Source organism: Marasmius oreades, chromosome 6, assembly GCF_018924745.1.
Source record: "Marasmius oreades isolate 03SP1 chromosome 6, whole genome shotgun sequence".
NCBI classification, from domain to species: Eukaryota; Fungi; Basidiomycota; class Agaricomycetes; order Agaricales; family Marasmiaceae; genus Marasmius; species Marasmius oreades.
Genome location: NC_057328.1, coordinates 466021 through 486914, shown reverse-complemented (window position 1 = coordinate 486914; position 20894 = coordinate 466021). Strand labels below are relative to the sequence as shown.

At 47.9% G+C, this 20894-nt stretch overlaps 3 protein-coding genes across 3 annotated transcripts; 1 reads left to right on the top strand and 2 right to left on the bottom strand.

Annotated features, from left to right (window-relative positions):
* Positions 1-428: 428 nt before the first annotated feature.
* On the bottom strand, positions 429-2206 carry E1B28_009579 (uncharacterized protein; the record flags this gene model as incomplete). Its single annotated transcript, XM_043154478.1, has 1 exon — positions 429-2206. Exon 1 carries the CDS (start codon positions 1974-1976, stop codon positions 429-431), a length of 1548 nt encoding a protein of 515 aa, XP_043006933.1. The 5' UTR covers positions 1977-2206.
* Positions 2207-2989: 783 nt separating this feature from the next.
* Positions 2990-3989, bottom strand: E1B28_009578 (uncharacterized protein). Its single transcript, XM_043154477.1, has 3 exons — positions 3540-3989; positions 3163-3488; positions 2990-3107 (listed from the first exon to the last, which is right to left on the bottom strand). The coding sequence occupies exons 1-3, from the start codon at positions 3922-3924 to the stop codon at positions 3048-3050; spliced, it is 771 nt and encodes a 256-aa protein (XP_043006932.1). The 5' UTR covers positions 3925-3989; the 3' UTR covers positions 2990-3047.
* A 15884-nt stretch (positions 3990-19873) lies between these two features.
* E1B28_009577 (uncharacterized protein) lies at positions 19874-20769 on the top strand (the record flags this gene model as incomplete). Its single annotated transcript, XM_043154476.1, has 5 exons — positions 19874-19879; positions 19929-20011; positions 20063-20163; positions 20220-20323; positions 20380-20769. 5 exons carry the CDS (start codon positions 19874-19876, stop codon positions 20767-20769), a joined length of 684 nt encoding a protein of 227 aa, XP_043006931.1.
* Positions 20770-20894: the final 125 nt, after the last annotated feature.

Here is a 20894-nt window from a genome sequence, read left to right as displayed (position 1 = left end):
AGAGTCACATGACAATGCCATAAATACTCAGCACAAATGTTTCCAGTGGTCCTCCTGCCCTACTCCTACATACATTGACCTTTGGTAGGTAAAATATGCCATTTGGACCCATTTCCATCACGGGAGGAACAAGGGACGCCAGAATTTCCTTTGCTGGACTGTGTTATGGCATTATTACGGCATGGTCAACATATGTTCACGATATATTGAGTTTATGGGATATATATAAAGTAGCACATATCTGTACGACATGGGCCGGTTTTGGTGGTGTACGCCGTTTGACGCGCAAAAAAGCTGAAGACAGGTACTTATAACGAGTGGGTTTTTATCGTAACACTCAGTTTATTCATTATCTGTCCACGATCATAGAAAGTATACAGGCGCGTTCTCATCAGCCTAAGTCGAAGTTGCAGTACCAGTGGTTCAAATCATCTTGCCTCTCCATTAACAAGCAATCCAACGCCGGCTTTCAAAAATGCTTCTCTATCCTCCTCTCTCAAAGCAAAACTGGAGCCTTCCGACCCCTCTCCGCCCGAATCAATTTCCAACGTCTCCAAAGGTTTGACCCCAGAATCCACTTTACATCTTGCCGAGATAATCTTGGATAAATACTTATAATCCACCCTTCTGCAGACCATGTCCACCAAATGGGGACATGTCAATAATGGCGCCGGCGTCAGACTGACTGAAGCAAAGGAAGATCTTCGTCTTTCCCTTCCCTCGACGACAATCGGACCTGGTAGAGATGGAACGGTTTCTTCATCTTGTCGTGCGTAGAGTGCAGAAAGCAGGTTAGAGTCAACATCCGACAGGCACAGCTTCTTCAGGGAGGTAAACGCCCGTAAGAATCGTGAAAACACCTGTTGAGAGGTTTTGATCCCCTCTAGTTCCAGTCGTTCAACCTGACAAAGTGGATACCAGATGGAAGGGAAGTCCGATAATTGAGCGCCATTAGATATCAGCCACTCAAGAACCGGGGTCGCGTCTAGACCGATCGACGGGTCCTCGTTCAAGTTGGCGGTTATGTCCTGTAGTTCCAGCGCTCGAAGTGAAGGAAGTCTAAAAAGAGCGAGAAAATCCACTGCGTAATCGACGTCTACGAATCCATGGGAGAACCTTTTGAGAGTGGGAAGGCGCAGTAAAAGCTCCCGTTTCGTCTGTGAAGTACTATTTTCATCACTGTTTGGATCTAGTGAGGGCCCCCAACCTAGAATCGTTAGACTTTCTAAATCAGGACAGGCATCAAGCATGTTCTTGAACTCGGGAAATGATGGCATAACATCGGCGGAATGGAATTTGAGGGTCAAATCAAGAAGATTCCGAAAACACCGTGATTTCGTCCAATCTACATGAACGCCCGCAAGGAGGACGTCACGTAGACCTTCGGCTTCCATACCCGTACTGATCAGGGGTATCGGTTCCTTCAGCTCAATAGGTTGAAAGACCTCGCCTTTTCGAACGAAATAGGCGTTACACCTGGAAAGCGCCAAACTCTGAAGCATAGGCGCTTTCAAGTTCGGGGTGTCCCGAATGCGCGTTAGGAAAGTGTGAATCGGCTCCCACGTGTCTGTTAACATCTCGAATGTTTTCCAACGCTGAACATGAGGTAACAAGATTGTGAGGAGGACCTGTAGCATCTCGCCCGTAAATGGATGGCCATCCCCCGAGGATGGCCAGTCCCAATCAGAGTAGCGAAGGTCTAGTAAAATCTCGAGGGGATATGATTTGGAACGGTTCAGCCAGCATATCGTGCGTGTGAGCTGTGCGGGGTCAATGGCAGGGAAAAATAAGGCCAGTCTCGTCCATAGGCTACCTGTGGATAAGGAGACTTTCCGCCAACGAGCGCATACGTGCGAAATGGATAAAGGAACGGAGATGGCTGACACGGGGTCATCAGATAGATGAGTCGCGATAGAGAATATTGTGGATAGAATTTCGAGAGGGAGTTTGTGCACTAGAAGGGATTCGAGAAACATCGGAAGCGTCCGATTACAGGCAAAGCACCTTGTGGATTTGAAGGTAGAGTCAGAAATTTGCCAGACAAAAATATGATTTACAGTCGGTCTTGAAGTTCGAGGAGATCGTGAAATAATACGGGGGTCACGATTAGAGGCTACCTGTCGCACTCAGTATATATACACATCATGCGCTAGCGAGGGGTCGGTATGGGGCTATGAGGCTTGAATTTGAGCTGCAGGTACTTGGCGCTAAAATGTCAAAGCAAAGATACAAGGTCATTTAATTTACTCAGAGTGGGAAATATTTGCCCTGAAAACTCGTCGCTAGTACCGCCTCATGTTCTGATATCTGCGCTTGAACACAAATCAACAAAGTGCCGTGTGTTCTCGAAGTTTTGTGATGGAGCATATTATAACCTCGTCCGCAGGCAAGCCTCGACGCATATACCGTTCACCACTTGTTCGAAAATTGGGGGGAGAAAGAACGAGGTCTCCGGTGGTCGAGATCGGGAATGTCAGAGTGCGTCACGACTGTGATATTCTGAGCAGGGCCGAAATCCCACCCGAGAGCTGCAAAGGACACCATCAGTTTCAGCAAACCGATCAAATGCAGTCTGGCAACAGATCGGAAACGCCACGGATGTGGACAACATGATACACTGCTTGGATGATCAATGAATATCAACGAGAACAAGGCCATCTAGTTTCAGTGGCGAGAGTACCAGGTGAATCAAGGTAGTTCCTGCTTTGGCTTCAAGGCAACATCCTTCATCCACGGTCTTCGGTTGCCCATAGACTGATGGGATGGTGGCTGCACTTTCCCGTGAACCCGGTGCAGAACTAAGCTTTACGCGTGCGTACGTAAGGAGTAAGTGCTCATTGCAGGAAGCAGTAGTCACCCATACCTCCGGGATGGCCTGGGTGGTGTCCCTATAGCAATCTAAACTTTAGTTGGACAGGTGCAGACCCACGCCCTACCATTTGTGATTGCGGGCCATGGTTATAGCAAATAAACACTGTGATGGGTATTAGTGAAATTAACCATCAATGCGGCCATTGGAAGGTGACTCAATCGATTACTGCCCAAGTCTACAAGGAATATACAATATCTATGGAAGCTCCCACGATGTGGTTCGTCCATTGTGGGAACTGAGAGGGCAGAAAAGAATAAGTAAGCCATTGTGACGATGTAATATACTCTCACCATCGCTCTACCCAACAATGCAATCCTATCCCCGGGCTCCAAATGACTCAGAAACTCTCTACCCTTTCCCATCCGTCCTCTCGCTACGTTCTCGTCATTCGTACGATCTTCGTCGCACAGAGACCAAATAGTAGCATGTCGTGCAGTATTATAATCCGCTGTACGATTACAGTACACGAACCACCGCCGAGGCGAGGGTCCGACCATGAAGTTCTCCAACACTTGCGGGTCCGCGATTAAAGTGTGTATGCCCACAGGTTCAGCGGATTCATCGATGAAACGAACAATACCGGCTTCGAACCAGGTAAAAGAGCCGTGATAAGGACCTGAAATGATGTGATCTCAGCGACTTGATTTGTTTGAACACAGCTACGTACCATATTCCTCCAGTTCTTCTGTCGGAGGTCCACCCCAACCCTGGTCATGACTCTTAGTATTAAAAACAACTTTCCGTACTTTCCGTGGACGTCTTTCTTCCAGATTATCATTACCGGGAATTGGCTGGGTTAATAGATAGCAGAGCCGGGCGTCATGCTGGTTATAAGGACAAGCCAGTATTTTCAACTTCTCATTTCGCTCTCCAATGCAAGCTCTACACCAGTATTCCGCTTCGTCGATGATGATATCGACCAATTCCCGAGGTAAAAAATTAAGTAGAACAAATCGAACTTGAACCACATCATTTTCTGAAGGGCTGAAGTCGCGAGGTCCTAAACTTTGAGGCGAGTCCTGTTCGTATAAAGCAGATTGCCGGGAGCCCATGTTCGTGTGGGATGGCGGGAGAGTAGGGGTGTTCAAACGTTCAATTCTAGAATTGAACACCCACTGGGGACATTTTGATGTCATCAGGAACCTGTCCAGTACCTGTCAACTGGAATGGACCCTCGTCACTCTGATGTGACAGGAACAAAGGTTTCATCCCGTATTGTAAGAGTTTTTGGTGCTAAAGTAAGTAAATTTTTGTAATAAAATATTTGGCTTAATGTAGAAATGGGGGCTGCTTTGAGCCACATGACCTGAGATCTGAACGCGCGATAAGCGAGGCCGTTTCGTTGAACAAAGGTTGCGGCATCGTTGCTGCCTTGCAATCCCACAGACCGTCGGCTCCCCAAGTTTGACCTGCCTTGTCATGAAGCCCAGCCGCCGTATTCTGCCGGTCATGAGGCGCCGTCATTTGTCAAAACAGAAAGGTAAACGAAAGTCCGACGCGGCCGAGCGTGAAATGCGGTCACAGCTGTGACTACACCACGACTTCTCCTCTCCCTCATACCACTGGCTTGCTCTCTATCTGTAGTAGTGTTCTCATCGGCGCGTTCGGCGTGGTTCGGCGCGGTTCGTACCGGTTTGGGTTCCGGCGGGTCGCCGGAACCATTGAGGGATGCGGTTCGGGCCGGAGAACCCGACCCAAACCGTTTAAACCATGGGTTCACGAAATTTTTTCTTTTTTTTTACAACAAAAATGGGTAGAATGGGTAGCTAGACTGTTAATATGTTACGTAGTGCAAGAAAACACGTTATACTATGGAATTACAGGCTACGTAGGTAAAGGAAGCTCCCCAAAAGTTTCGCCATACTCCGCCAGTCCAAGAGTCTCAGAAAGCACCGTTCCGGCCGCCAACTCCTCCAACTCAGCTTTTTCGCGTTCAATATCGAGGTGTGCAGTGAAATTAAGCTCCAGCATGACCTGGCCATTCCGTTTGTATGAAAATTTGAGAATTTGAAGTGCCTCCATGATGTTGGGATCAAGGAGGTTCCTGAGGTCCGACTTCGTCAACTTGGCGGACGAAAACACCCGCTCGCATGGAACGGATGTCCCTTGAATTGGGAGATAATCGAGAGCGGTAAGGTAAACTCTCGGAAAACGTGTAGCAGTCATCTGTAAATGAGAATATCAGTCCTTGAACTCGGTTCCTTGGTGTGAACGACTTACCCCCCACTGCTCGAAGATGTCCTCAGAGGTTATGGGCTCAGCAAGGTAGGCATCTACTTCGGCCTCCGCACTGAGAGGACGTCGTGAGCCGGAGTTTTGACCATCCCGTAAGATATCGGTGGCCCAATCGCCTGTTGCACTCCCCATAAATGGATCAGCACTACGCTCGTCGCCAGGAAGATCCTTTTGCTGCCAATGGCTTGTCAGTTGACGACGAATGGTGCAAAATAGGGCTTCCCATACTCTGACCACATCCACAAACGCCCGCTTGATCCTTTGGTAGTGTTGCGGGTATTTAGCCTGTATATATCCCATTTTAATATTGGGGACTACGACTGTATTGGAGAGTAAGTGCTGGCAGGTAAGTCATGCTTTGCGACTCACTCATAGACAAGAAGTACGCCGGAACTTTGATGAGACGATCATAATAATTGTCGAGTTTAGCGATAGCAGCATCGATGGCCTCTGCGACGTTCGGACACTTCACTCTAAGTTCATCTAACCGATCTGTCATTGCGTTGAATGATGATAGAGCCTTGCACAATGTCGGTACCCGCTCAGAAGATAAATGCTGTTGGAAAGCGTGAGGGATTTGAAGGAGTTTGGTCACATCCTCAATCGCTCTCCATTCGGCCTTATGGAGTTGTTGGTTGGCTTTGATCTCGTGGTAGGTGGGATCGTTGAGGAAGCGGTCGATGGCCTGAGTTAAGGAATCAGAAAGATAAAAAGCACATAATGTGGATTGTTACTTGCTGGACGAAGTTGCTTGAGCCTTACTAGCATTAAATGGGAAGAAGACCACCTATTTACTATGTCTTTTAGCAGCTTGAGGTCTTTCCCTATTGTTCTCTGTGCCCAAATCTGCATCCTTGCACGACGGGTCCCGCTAGAACGCAACTGAATCATGGTCAAAGATAGCAATGAGGTATAAATAGGGAACTTACTACTCGGATAAGTTCTCGACAACGAGTGAATAATCCAACATCTGGAACAGCGGGGTCACCGTCCCATGTGTACCTGTTTGCAAGATCTATATTCTCGATGACGTCCATTGCGGCGCTGACGGCAAGGTGGACAATGTGGGTGAAACATCTGTCCGAGGAAAAATGGAGTATTGACAAACAAGACCAGTTCCATACGTACCTGATATGATTCTCTTCAGGATTGAAGTCTACCCCTCTGTCGGCAAGTTGTTCGGAGATTGCATACATCATAGTATCATTATTACTAGCATTGTCGACCGTGATGTAGCCAACCTATGTAAGAGAATGTCATACATGTAACATGTCAAAAAAGAGCGACATACCTTTTCAGCTAGTTCAAGACGATCGATGATCTTCATAAACGCTAAGGCAAGATGGTGCCCTGTATGGCTCTCTGGAAGGCCAAAAAATCCGATCAACTCTGATCGCAATCGAAGCTGTTTCCTGCCGTGATTTCCCTCTTTCTCATCAATCCAGGTAGCGACGACTGCGACGAAGGGGAACAAGGTGATATCCGACCACCCATCCATTGAAAAGGAAACTTTGCCCTTGACGTCCTGGAAGTATGAATGAGAAAAACGTCTGAAAGGCGAGATATATGGAAGACTCGCACCCTTAGCTCCGTTTTTAGATTGTGCATGTGAACGATCCATGCCTCCATCACCATATCCCGCATGGTTGTGGCATGTGGAATGTCATGCGGGTTGAGGGTTTCACGCAGCAACAAAAGGATGTTCCTGAACCTGGGAGAATCAAGAAGACAAAACGGCTGAGAAATGAAGTTCAGTATTCAGATGATTTGAAATGTCGCTAAAGTACCTACCAAATCCTCAGCGATAACGAGCTCCATAAGAGCATCCACAAAAAGGCGGTGCGTGAAATGTTGGCGGTTGAGATTGTCGTCAACTTGCTGTCCTCTCTCGATACGATATGCATGCAGGATATCGGGTACTTTGCCTGTAGAGTGGATGTGGATCCCCATTTGATCGCATGCCTTGATCTACGCGTCGGTGTGTTTCATGATAAGGTGGTTTCGTCTTGTCGCCGTGTTTGTGCCGCGTCCATAGCGGGCCTCTTTTCCAGCAGCACTACCAGAATTCAGTCAGCTTCAGTCTAACGACAAGAATATTTGATACCTACAGGCAGAAACGACAGTAGTCCTCGGAGTTGGGGTCCTTTGGGTTTACCGGAACCATAAAATCGTGGACATCTCTGCACCTGGTCTTGTCATCCTTTGCGAGGCGGCTACCGGCTTTCCGTTTAGGCGTTGGAAGGTCTGCGAGAGTGCCATTCCTGACATGCGTGGGCTGACGCCTGATACGAACGTCGGGAGATCGGACAAAAGTATTTGTGGCGTGCCGTCTCGGAGGTTGGGGATGTCGTCCATCCCGAGTTAGACTGTCTTCCTCTACATCAATCGACTCATCTTCATCACCTGGATCAGCATAAGAACTGCCACCGAAGGTGACGGTACGCGCTGGTCGGGGGCTGGGAGTGTGAGGGTTACCCTCCTCCTCGTCGTCGAGCTCGTCCTCTTCCTCGTCGTCATTCACATCAACAAAAGAAGGATCGCCGTCATCGTCTGCCAAAAGATAACGTCAATGATGAATGAAAGCTGGAATAGTTGGAACTTGCCTTTTACGACTTTCCCAACTTCCTTTCCTTTTCCTTTTGACGTCCGGTTGGGATGAGCTTTGACTGGCTTTAGGAACTTAAGAAAACACAGAGTGATAACGTGCTCACTGGATCCAGTAGACCTGTCCCCGGTACGAGACCCCACCGCATGCAATTCACCTGCCATTTCATCGAAAGTGAACTCCCCAGAATCTGAATCTGAATCTGAATAAGAACAGAGGGTTGAAAGCATGAGTTAGCCTGAAATTCAAATACTCAAAAGTAAAACGCACCATCAGCAAACTGAGCCGCCTTCTTTTTGCGTCCTAGAGGTGCATCAACTCCCATCACCGTCACTGGGAGACGGTTGCGGTTTGGAGTGTGGGTTCTAGCAGAGCGACGGAGATTAGGTTCTGGGGTGGCCGGGACCTCGTCTGTGAGAGAAGATCTGAGCGTTGCTATAAACTATACGAGGGGCGATACACACTTTGGAGACCAAAAAATTCTAAAGTTTTGTCAGGGGTAGTCTGACGACCATCTGAAATAGCTGAATCTAGTACGACATTTGGTCAGACGAAGAGAAACCAAGCCAAAGCGCAAACTATACGTATAGAAACGACAGAGGGCGATACCCTCCGTGCAACGGGAGCATGGACAACGTGTTCTTGAACCTGTTCTATGAAAACAAAGATTTTGAATAAGTAACAGTAACGGAGCAAACATAAACGATTGAACTTACGATCCACCGAGATGTCCTCATAGGGACGCGGCTTAGAAGCAGCTACGACATCGTGAGTGAGGGTACGACTTTTTTCACGTGCTTTAGGACGTGGAACCAACGGTCCTATAGGTTCTATGAATTTGTGAGAAGAAGAAAGAACATAAATGAGCCAGAACAAACCAGTGGAAGAGTCGGGGGCAGCAGCAGCCCTACGCCCGCATTTGGTAGGCACTTGTTGTACATCTGACACGAGGTCAGTAACGACGAAGAAATATGAATGACAGGCAGAATGGTACCTTCAGTTGCTCCAGAAGTCGTTGCATTGGGGTGACCTGCGTGAAGTGGGTAAGAAAATCGATGGGAACGAACAAGAGATAACACGTACCACTAGCTTTTTCCCTTTCTTCTTGGGGGGCATGGTCGCTTGGTAGCGGAATTACGACTGGCAGAGGGCTTTTAACGATCCGAGTTGTGACCAGTGACCATCGCATCATGCCTTGACTGCATGGAGAATACTGAGGTCAGAGAAACCCAATGTACGGCAATTAGTTCTTGAGGATTCGCGTAAAGGCGGAGTACACTCACATATGAGAATAAAAACAGACAATTTGACTCGATTTCAGGGGGTTGTAGTAGATGTTATCTCCGAATATCAACAACTTATGTCCCTCATGCCCTTCGCTTGAATCCTCGCCATTGTCAATATGGCCTCCAGACCAAATCGTGCAGCTTGTGGCCTTCGCTTGAGTCCACGGCATTGTGAATGAGGCTGCTCTTGACCAAATCGTGCAGCTTGTGCCTTCGCTTGAGTCCACGGCATTGTGAATGAGGCTGCTCTTGACCAAATCGTACAGCTTGTGCCTTCGCTTGAGTCCATGGCATTGTGAATGAGGCTGCTCTTGACCAAATCGTGCAGCTTGTGCCTTCGCTTGAGTCCACGGCATTGTGAATGAGGCTGCTCTTGACCAAATCGTACGGCTTGTGCCTTCGCTTGAGTCCACGGCATTGTGAATGAGGCTGCTCCTGACCAAATCGTGCATCTGCCAAAATTAAGCGAAATTATCAACACGTTATAATATGTGTTTAAGCTGGCTATGCATACCTTATTATACCGATAGACAATTTTTCCGGGGTTGTGAAGGCATACTCGTTATGGATGCCTATTTGAGGATCTGGTAGGTGGCCATCCAGGTTCAATTCAGGGTAAGCTTCACTATCAACATAGTCTTACCGTTGATTTATATGGATAGGATGCAGGGTTGTACGCCTAAAGGTTACACTCTGTTCACAAGTACGTATCCAGTATCCTAGTCAGACCATGACGAACTGGCAGAAGCGGGGCGATTTGGAAAGGATAAGGGCAATACACCTGATTTCCTGTGTATTACGGACATCTAATGCGGCGTAATCAGTAAGATGAATGCGAGCTAGAGAATCCCGACGCATACCTTGGGCTCGGAATCGAGCGGGATGAATGATGAACGCACAAGCTGCTTTTCCTCTTGCTCGTCACCTCCCACCCACCCTTTTCGATCGTTATCTACCTCTGTAAACGACTCTCCTGGACACCAGCATGGCCTAGTTACCCCTCAATGCGAGTTAGGTAGCGGATATCAGGGCGGCGATGCGACGATCCCTGACAGCGATCAACGGGCATTATCAAGGCTTTCAGAGCGCTTCCTTGGATATATGGCGCAAGCCATCCTAGGAAGACCTCATTAAGCCTTGAATGCACGAGTTCGCGGCGGAGGTAGGAGAGGAATTGGGGCAATGTGATTGGTACAAATCTGTACGCTCCAGTGGGTAATGGTGAATGTCGGAAAGTCGATGAACAGTTCGCTGACATTGGAAGGGTGTCAATATTCCTCCAAGTCGAGACCTAGAAAGCAGATGAAAGATGGTCAGTAACAGTACCAAGCGACGTGAGATATGCTAGGACTTTTCAAAGAAAAAGACGACTTCGACGTCTATTTTGGATCTCTCCTCACTCAGTTATGTTCATACTGTTTCATACTTTAATTATTTCGATTCTAGACTAGCTACTATACTGTAAAACAACGGAATGGCAGACTTACCGTTCACGATGATGGTGGTTCTAGGAAGATGGTGGCATGAATTGTTTCCCACGCGAGTCATCGTAGTTGTTGTTCCGCATTGGGCAGTTTCGTCGCAGTCCCACGATGTGCTGACCGGGAATTCGGGAGAATAAATTCCCGGTCAGCACATCGTGGGACTGCGACGAAACTGCCCAATGCGGAACAACAACTACGATGACTCGCGTGGGAAACAATTCATGCCACCATCTTCCTAGAACCACCATCATCAACGAACGCGTTGGGTGGATTATGGTACGTAGGGGTCCGTTTCTCATAGTACGTAGAGTAGATAGTTAAAATACACGAACTATTTCATTATGAGTGCGAGAGAAATGAAGCGGGAGCAAAAAAAGCCCCATCTTACTTCGTTAACAACAAAAAACCCTAATGATAGTGCTGACGGTCGATTTTATAGGCTCAGCTCACGCAGTTCAGGTTCAGTCGTCCATAGAGGTTCTGAATTAACATGGTATGTGATTTTTACTCTAGGGAATGGTTGGCTGGCTGAGTTTTATAGGCTTCAGATGCTCACTCGTTTCTCGATCTTGAAGCTGAACACGATAGTAGCGACTCCCAGGAGTTCGAGGACGATTTAGACTTCGATGGTAAGTATTGTTACATTGCGTTTCAGTATCTTATTGCTAACTGACGTACTGTAGGTTTTCTCGATGATCAGGATCACGACGAAACCGAACCTCAGCCTGCACGCATACCCAACCCAGAGGAGCCAGAAGGACCGTCATTTATAGACTATCTAGAAGCTCGTTACATCAACAGAACTCTATCATTACCAAGTATCGAAGAGACCGACAATTTGAACCAAGGGCGGCTAAGTGTAGCTGGATGGCAGAAAGGAAGATTGAGTGGGAAGGAGTGGTTGAAAGACAACGCAAAAGAGAAAAGGACTGCCCCTCGTGAGGCTGCTGTCGGTGAATGGGTCCAGATCCGGTCTGGAAGCTACAAGGGCGACGTAGGATTGGTTTCAGAAACGCGAGGCCCAAGGTCCCTCGTTCTGCTTGTTCCACGGCTGGACACCAATTACGCGGCAGAAGGATCTTCTCGAAAGCGCAAGAGACTTGCTACACGGCCTCTACCTCAGCTTTTTGACCCTCGTAGCTTCCCAGAATCCATATTGGTCGATGCCGAGGCTTCTAAGTACAAGCATCTTCGAAAAACCTTCGTTCATGGGCTCCTCGTTTCCTCTTACTCCAATTCCACCCTCGTACCCACGACAACTATTCCTCCTCGACTCGAAGCACATTTCAATCGAACAAAACATCCTCTTGTTAATGAGTATCCCATGCCTTATCCGGCAGACTGGGTTCTCGCTGCTGGCGACAAGATCCTTCTGTCCAAACCCTCCTTGAGTACGATCCCTGGGTCATTCAAGTACTTAAATGCACGTCTAGACCCGAAGCAGCCCCAGACTTGTACGGTTGCCTTTGAAGATGGCGATTACGCCCTTCCTGTTCGCCAGGTTCGCAAAGTTGTCGATCCTGGAGATTTTGTTCGAGTTATGGGCGGTATTCAGAAAGGGAAGGAAGGACTCGTCATCACATCCAGAAACGGTATACTGGAGGTGGCTCAAGACGACGCTGATCGAAGCCTTGTGAGTTTCATTTTATTTCATCTCAAGCTACAATACTGATTATCGTCTAGTTCAAAGTCTATCTCAACTCGACCGAGACAATTGTGTCCACGAACACCGCAACACCTTGGGTGGGGGCAACTGTGGCCGTGCAACGGGGTCCTTACACGTTTAGACAGTGCATCGTCAAGGATGTCGTACGGCAGGAACGGCGGGAGGGTAGACGCTTAATGCTGAGCGTTTACGTGCTTAAGCTACAATGTCACGCCCTTCTCGACCATGACAATGTTGTGGAAAGTAGTAGTGGAATGAGGCTCGTTGACTGGCGACCTCTAACTAAGGTTCAAGAGCGAATTTACGGTGTTGGAGCCTCGATGTCAGTTGGGAAGGAACCTTGGATAGGCATGAAAGTACGGGTCATCCGCTCTCACTTCAAGGGTGTGACCGGTACAGTTCAGGAAGTCACTCTGGACCGGTCTCCTATGCCCAAGTCCGGTTTACTTTTGAAAGTAGAGCTGGATCTGTTCCAGGCGCATCGAAGTCAACCTGTCCATGTACTCGACTACAGCTACGTTGTGGAACTCAATTCGCAAAAGTTCCTCAATGTCTGGCGTCCGCTTGGTCGCGGCCACGAATTCTGGCTCCCTCGCGAAGGTCTACGGAACCCGGTCGATACCCTCAAGGCCATCGATGCGAGCTATGTCCCGTCGAACTCTTTGGTTCCTGGTACTCCCCTTCCATCACGCGATGAGATGATTGAGATGCTAGCGACCGGAGAAGATGCATGGAATCCACAGTCACCCACATGGAATCCAGCACCACGTTCACCCACGCCTCAACCTGCAGGAGAGGCTCCACCTTGGGATCTAGAGTGGGATGCATCTACTTTCTCTGCTACCAACAAGAATCCTTATGTGGCAGCTATTCTTGCCCGACTCAATGCTGCAGGAGAAGACACGTCTGAAAGTGCACCAGCAAACTTGGCAGAGGAAGCGGCAGCAGCTCCTACTTGTCCTACACCTCCACCTCCACCTCCACCACCCTCATACTGGTTCTCCCAAGCGGGCCTGGTGAATATCGAGTTTCAAATCGGTCTCAAGAGCACTGGAAAAGACGAGTGGGTCACCCTCGTTCAGCCTGTCTCTGTCGACGACAAGCCCGCTGTCCGCTTTTTGAGAGACGGCACTCTCGTCCGTCAAATCGATGACATCAGGATGCCCCATGACGCTATCAAGCCTAGCACTGAGAAAAGCTTAATGGTGGTGGTTGGTGGTGCCTCTGAAAACATCGGGAAGCTCGTGCGACGCTTGGGCAACTTTTATTTGGGAGAGAAGACCGAAGACAAGCACCGAATCATTGTTGGAGTCATCAAGAAGAACACCATGCGCGACGAACAACTGTCTGAAGAACGCCTGGAATTGGATCCTAGGAGCGATTTAGTAAGGGTGAAGGAGACGGATAAAGAAAGGGCGAGGTTCAGCAAGGATATCAAGGCAGTTCGTGACGTTATTTTGGTTAGCAATGGACATAGGGCTGAGATACGCCCCGTTTCTTGATTTCTTCCCGTTTCACATCTGTTTTGGACTGTAGATAGACACTTCTTGTAGCCATAGGTTCCATTCCTTGCTGGTGGCATCAAGTTCTCTGATCTGACGTTCGCCTCGAGTTCCGTGCAATGGCTTTCTCAAAAGGAACCGGCCTGATGATGTTTAGGTGTATTGCAAATGAACTCATCGTTCTGGCGATCAACGTTGCTGTTCTTCTACCTGCTGTATATTATCGATCGACATCGGCCATTTCTACAAGCCCCGTGGCTTTCCCCCTCTATCTCTCCCCTTTCTATTTATCCAAAAATGACCCTTTTGACATGCGTTTTGTGGATAGGACTTGGCCCATTCATCCCTGCAAACCTTTGGTACCCCAGCGAAAAGGCAGTTACCGTCCGAAAACACCTTGAAGCTAACCTCAAGGACAAGGATTCCAAGTTTCGTCTTATCTTGATTTAGACAGTTCGCTAACCATTGCCATTTCAGATCAAAGGCTATATAAGCGACAGTTGGAACCTCGGTAATTCCTGACGTTACAGGACATGCTCGAAAGCTCCGGGTTTCTCTGGAAGACTTGAACCGACTCCAATCTGAACGAGAAGATATTGTGGGACGAGCGAAAAAGCTCGCGGAAGTAGACGATATTCGGCAACATATCCTGAAAGCCGCTTCAGGTTCTAGGCGAAGTCCAACCAGCGATGTTTGAGGATGTCTTTGACAAGGAGCTAGCCAAGTACGACAAGTTCATTAAACTGATGAACGATCTACAGCCACGGCAAGGACAGCTACTCAACTCGATTAGAGTAAGTGGAATAGCTTTTGCTCTGACTGTGAACCGGGTCTTAAGTCATTGTAGGCAGAACACAAGCTGTTCATCCAATCACGGAAGGATGACACGACCGTCGAAGAGAGAGAAAGGGCTCACATAATGATGGAGGTACTTGGAAGCCTCTTAAACCGCCTTTTGTGGATGTATTTGGGCAGGAATATGGATGTCAGGATGTGGTAAGTCCTTTCCTGTTTCCTCCTCATTCGTTGCATTCATCGTTTCTGATTCATCCTTGTCTTGGATTGTAGAGCTGTAATCTTCATGTCCATGGGTACACCGACCGTCCGTCGAGATGCACGAGCAACGTTCAGCTCCCCATCGATCGTCGGAATCATCATGGCTGTCGGAAATGTCGGCCAATCTCTCCTCCCATACAACAGAATGCGACACCTTCCTCTCCCGAGATGGCGGTTTCACATCGCACGAAGTCCACAAAGATGCGCATCTCTGGGAGTTTGGCGATTCCGGCGGGATACTCATCGTGGTTAACGATGAAGAACCTAAGGATTTCGTCGCGTATTCCATCGATCAGGGAATGAGTTGGAAGGAATACAAATTTGTAGGTGAGGGGGAGAGGAAGGTCCGGGTGAGGTATCTCGTTACGGTGCCTGCGGATAATAGTAGGAAGTTTATCTTGTTTGGAGAGCGTGCTGGTGGGGAGGGATCTGTAGCGATTCCGATTGATTTCTCGTCATTGATGAGTAGATAGTGTGAGTTTTCCCCCGGAAGAATTTGACAACAGCTGATCTTTGTTGCGGCTTTCAGGTGTCTTGGACCCAGACGATCTCAATCACGATCCCTTTGAACTGTGGAGTCCTAGTGAAGGGAGGAATGAAAGATGTGTCTTTGGGCGATAGGTGAGCGTTCTTGTTGCATTCTTTTCGTTTGCTACGGTGGAGTATTGACATTTCCATATAGAAGCTCTACCATCACCGTCTGCCAGATGCAATGTGCTACGTCGGTGATGGACTGGAGAATGAAGAAAGAGTCAAGATTGTCGATAACTGCCCTTGCGTTGAGAGCGACTTTGAATGGTCCGGTTCTCACAGGTTTTCACGTCGGCGAGATGCGTTAGAGTCCTGTCGCTAAGAACTCGTATCATTTCTCCCGTCATTTTACAATGGTACAAGAAAATAGCTAGCTCAAGGTTCGCTTTTCGTCATACATCCCTATATTCTTCAATGAACCCTTTCATTTCGTTCACAACCTGATCGATAGACATAGCGGAAGGTCGTATCGTTCTCGATGTCGCAAACCGCCTTCGAAGTCGTTAATGGATATCAAAACAGCAAAAAAGCGAACGGACTCACAATCGCAAGGTACTGTCGACACTTGATATCCGGCGATCTTGAGCTTAGAATGCAGTATCGATTCTGGACGCTAGTTAGCAGAAAGCATGGACATGGGATCGAGAGCCAACCCGTTCGATGGCACCAACGGAGCTTCGTCTTGTAAACCTCTACCAGCTCACTTTCATCCAAATGGATGCTCCCGCAAGTCCTTCGTCCGGATCTCGAACTTCACGAATTTCTCTTTGCCTACAAGAAGATAAACATCCCTCCCCATCACTGTCCCGAAATTCTTCGACGAATTTCTCAACGCTGTTTGCAGCTTGGTGTCCATGAATGACGATACGATGGGTAGAATACGGTAGGTTGAACAACGCCAATCGTCCATTTTGGGACGGTAGAGTAAACTTCCACATGCTACAAATATCCGTGTTCGACAATTCCAAAGACGGTTTCCAGTCCTGTATTTAATTCTCCTGCTCTTTCGCATAGTCGTACATCGATTCGCACTCCCGATACCCACCCCGACGACATCGATAGATGAAAGTGATCCGATTGTTTATTCGCAGGAGAACGACTACAGACTACCTACTCCATACTGTATCTAATAAAACAGACCTCCTGTGGTACCAATGAAGATTTCCGAGATGTAGTACGCCTACTGTACCAAAAAAGCTATAAAAAAAATCTCAGACCCAGTGGGTCGGGCATTTCAAAAAGCCGTTTGCCGCGCCGAAACCGTTTTGTATTCGGTTTCTGCAAAACGGATTGCCGAACTATTTCGGCATCTCGGTTCGTGTTTCGGTTTCAAACCGGTTTCGAACCGAACTGATGGGAACACTAATCTGTAGTTCCTCTCCGTGACAGAAGTTGTGCGAGAGTCCCTAGAAACCAGGGACGTTTTCAAGCTACTTCCCCACCGCTTCTTCACCCAGATTTCGACTCGTGCTCGAGTTATCGGTGCGACCTCAGCAGCAGCTGTGTGTTCCTTCCTTGGCAGTAGTCGAGGATTTCCTTCCTTTCGAAACCTCCTCGATGGATTGTCCCTGCTCTCTGAGGCTAAATCAATCTCGAATCTATCCCATCGCTCCATCAGTATCCCATGTTCCCCATATTCGTGGCCCGCAACACATACTCTTCGCCGTAGCACAAATACAGGCCTGGAGCAATGTCTTCGCTCAGTAAACGAGGGGTTATCATTTGGTGAGTTTTAACCATCGGTAGCGCCTGAACTTTTTCAAACGAGCGTATACAGGCGTATCAATCCCATCTTCCCAACTACTGTCGTATTTTCGCCACGAGTTCGTTGCAAGGCTTAACGGAGCCTTCCTAGGATGGCTTGCCATATATCCAAGGAAGTGTTCTGGAAACCTTGTCCGCCTGCTCGCTGTCAACGATTGTCGTCACCATATCTCACCTGTTTCCAGTACTGAGACCATGTGAACATCGAGGCCGAACAGAGTCTTTTTAGGATGGCTTGCGCCATATATCCAACGGAGTACTCTGCAAATCCTCATGTTTCCTACACGTTATCTCAGGTGGATTGAAGTCGCTATCTATCTGGAGATCAGAAGTCATACCGCGTATCCCTATATGGCAATGTGTGACAACACGTGTGCCTCAGAATTACCCTCCTTTCCAATGAAAGGATTGCGATGAAAGGGAGTGGCACAATGAACAATCTATTTAACCCTCACTCGATCGGATTTGTAATTCCTTTCAACCTTTCCCCTTTACTACATATCTCTTTCTCGTGCCCCTCGATTCCGTCTTGCTATGCCATCTGCACTTGTGAAATCCAAGAGACAAAGACTCTCACCATCCGAAGACCTCATGGGGGTTGATCCATCTCGTCCACCATCATTACTTTTTTCTTGATGGACGCGTCCCTCTCGAAATCATTGTCCTAGTCAGTTTGAAAAGTTGCTCTAATCGACGCATTCACTCAACTTGGCCCTTTAGATCCTCAAGAAGCTCGGCTCAGAGGTCTTTTGGCGATGGCGAACGTGAACAATGTTTTCCCGCCAGATTCTTGGTTGTTCCGACACTAAGGCGAAGTATACCACTCAAGAGTTAACCTAATATCAGAGCTACGGGAGTAGCACCACACCAAATCAACCAAAAACTAGTAAACCTCCGTGTAAAGTCTATCAATAACTCTACACACCAGGAAAGATTGCAAGGGTGGACTGCTTGGCAAAGGTTACGCACAAGATCACAGTCTCAATATCGTAGGAACGTTTTATGAAATCAATGTGTAACTGCAAGTGTAAAACACCACAGCTACGGGACTCTAGGGTTGTAGGGGCTCTGTTTATTGTCCAGTGGACTAAGTGGGACTATGAATTTCGTCTACGGTAAGACTAATTCGAATGATTGGAGACTATTGCCCTCGACGGACACGAAAACTAAGTCCTCGGCGGACACGAACGCTAAGACCCTCGACGGATCACGAAACAGTAATCAAGACCTCGGCGGCCTACGGACGGACAGTTCTCTAGTTTTTGACCTCGACGGTCTCGTATAGTTCAAATCAAATCTTATCGTTTCACTGCACAAAGACAGGGCAAATCTCTCTATTGGTGTCAAGAGCAGTTACTCACGGGCAACCCACTCAGGACTTTCCTACGCACGGGTAGTACTTTTTTATCTCTGGATACATGAGCTGCTTTTATACTACTTCTACGCTAGCTTTGTAATCCTATCTCTACTTGTTTTATCTCTAAAAATAATGCACCGTAGCTACGAATCCATGCGGAGTCTTATCGCTAGGGACTGCTACATGTGCAGAATCTTGTCACGGAGCTTTTCCGTATTCGAATCATATGTTTTGGACCAATCTGGACCGTTCTTCATTCTTGTTTCAGCATGTAGAATGGACCTACATAGGCGTACCATATGGTATTTCCTGCCTACGGACCTTATCCTGTATTTCGACGTTATCAAATCATATGGACTTTGTGTGTCCAAGTAGTTCCAGCATATGGATCCAGAGTTCCGAATCGCCATAGCACATGAACAGTGTGGACTCCAAGATCCGTTGTTCATTCCTGCCTGGTTCCTGGGTACTCTATCTGTGATCTGGGATCTGTATCATGTCTTTTTGTCTTTTCCTCAGATCGGGACTCGATCTACGGTCATATCAAATTTCTCCTAGTCTGTGTGGTCCAATGTCCGATTTCTTGTCAACTAAATCCCCCGTAGAAGTAGGTACTCCTAGTATGAAGGTCTTTTGACTTTGTTAAGTTCTGCTACGAACGGTTCTGTGAAGACTACAAGTCTTCTAATAGTACAATCCCTTGATATGCCAGTGCATAGTAGAATGTAGAGAGTAGAACTCGGTGAATTACCGCTTAAGTCCTCTGCTCATAGTGTTCTACAGGTTTTGAACGGTCATACAGTTTTCTGACACGATCTACGGCTCTCTCTAACTGGTCTAGCTGCGCCGACGGCACATCTACTAGCGGCACTAGCTTTAACTAGCAATTGGCTCACTCTAGTTCTTAATACGATAAATATCGCTCCAGCACTGTTTTAAAGTGCAAAAAGAACCTTGTAGCATAGTCAACTAAGTCGCATTAACGCTCTGGAAAAAAGCTCTTACAGATATGGGCTGTCCGACACCACCACTTTCGGTGAACGGTCTTCAGTTGGCTTTCTTTTTCGAATGGAGCACTCTCTGTGCCAGGCAAGTTATTCATTGTTGTCGTCACTCTTCTTCGTCCCCACGAACCTTATCCTTTGGTATATTAGGGCTGCAAGAGATGGCAAGGGGTCCAACTCGATCCGGTCTACCTAGCACTTAAGTGGCTCTGTCGTGCTTGTTCTCGATCTATGTAAGGCAACTATTTTTCAGTGACTGCGTTGTCATTTATACATTACTAGGCTTTGCACTCCACAACACCTTGGGGTCGAGCTCCCCACAGAGCTCTACGATGTAATACCCTTCATCAGTACGCGATCCCAAGACGGATTTTAGTCATAAGCCACTAATCAACGCTTTCTAGTGGATGGTGCTGAAAAGAGGTATTTGAGGAGCTTTGCAGAAGGATTGACCAGTCGCCTTCAAAACGGAGAAACACTGCAGAGTATCAGAAGCACCTGCACAGAACTTATGGCAGTGCGTCGTTTTTGTACTGCGTGGCAACATTTGGCTGATGCGGAAATAGCTGGCAACTGCAGCCAAGAAATGGATGGACGACAGAGCGGAACGCAAGAAGGCCGAGGACACAGACCGCCGGTCGCAACGTGAGTTACCTTCACTTTGATTTTAATTGCCTTGCCCTGATGTTCCTTATCTCAGTATCCAACACAAGCTACTCGCCACAGGGTGTAATCTTCATGATATCGACGCTATCAGTGGCCACCACCTAGTCAAAACATGCGCCCCATTGAAAGAATTAGGTACGTTTTGGAATTCTAACGTCTGGTAGACATTCTCTAATGCTCTTTTTGAGTAGATTGGGCTTACCACGTTCTCCCACAGCTCAAAGTCGTAATCGACGAAGACAGGCGCGCCCGCATGTTTGAAGGTCATTTATTGGACCACGTTATGACCTACCGTGTGACCCTTGTCAAATCTTTCTTCTACAACTTACTATCCTCCGTCGCATCCAAAAGGCGGATCTTCCTGACCCTCAAACCGTTTGCCTCCTACCCATATGCGCCGACCTTATCATCCTACCTGATAACATACCGGTAACTGAACAAACTTTGATCATCAATCGGGCTGCCATCGTTCGGGACCTCAGAGCTTGGGTACAGGAAGAGCGTCGACGACTCTTCGAGGCCTTCGTCGAAGGACGTCATCGACTTGTCGTAGCCGCTGTTGGGCTCGGATTGCTGAAGGAATTCCTGCCCTTGGTTACGGGTGGTGCCTCAACAACGCATGCCACGAATTGGCCGTGGCCCAATTCACCTGCCAACAGTGCGGGACACTCTGCCCCAGCGCCAGAGGAGCCATCAGACATCTCAACAACGCCTATTTTTGTAAACCCAGTGCAGACCTAGCGGGGAAAAAGTTCACTTTCACGCCGACGAGCACCGCTATACACCTCTTGATTTTTGTGCGGTCTTTTCGGTGATGACCACCCACTGCCGACCATCTGACCAATACGATACCTCATTCAAATGCC

What these genes read in the sequence shown, in the direction of transcription:
- E1B28_009578 (XM_043154477.1), bottom strand. Translation starts at nt 3,924, where the DNA reads ATGGGCTCCCGGCAATCTGCTTTATACGAACAGGACTCGCCTCAAAGT. An exon ending in AGAAGAACTGGAGGAATATG is followed by an intron (nt 3,489 to 3,539) that starts GTACGTAGCTGT and finishes ACATCATTTCAG; the next exon opens with GTCCTTATCACGGCTCTTTT. An exon ending in CATTGTTGGGTAGAGCGATG is followed by an intron (nt 3,108 to 3,162) that starts GTGAGAGTATAT and finishes CTGCCCTCTCAG; the next exon opens with TTCCCACAATGGACGAACCA.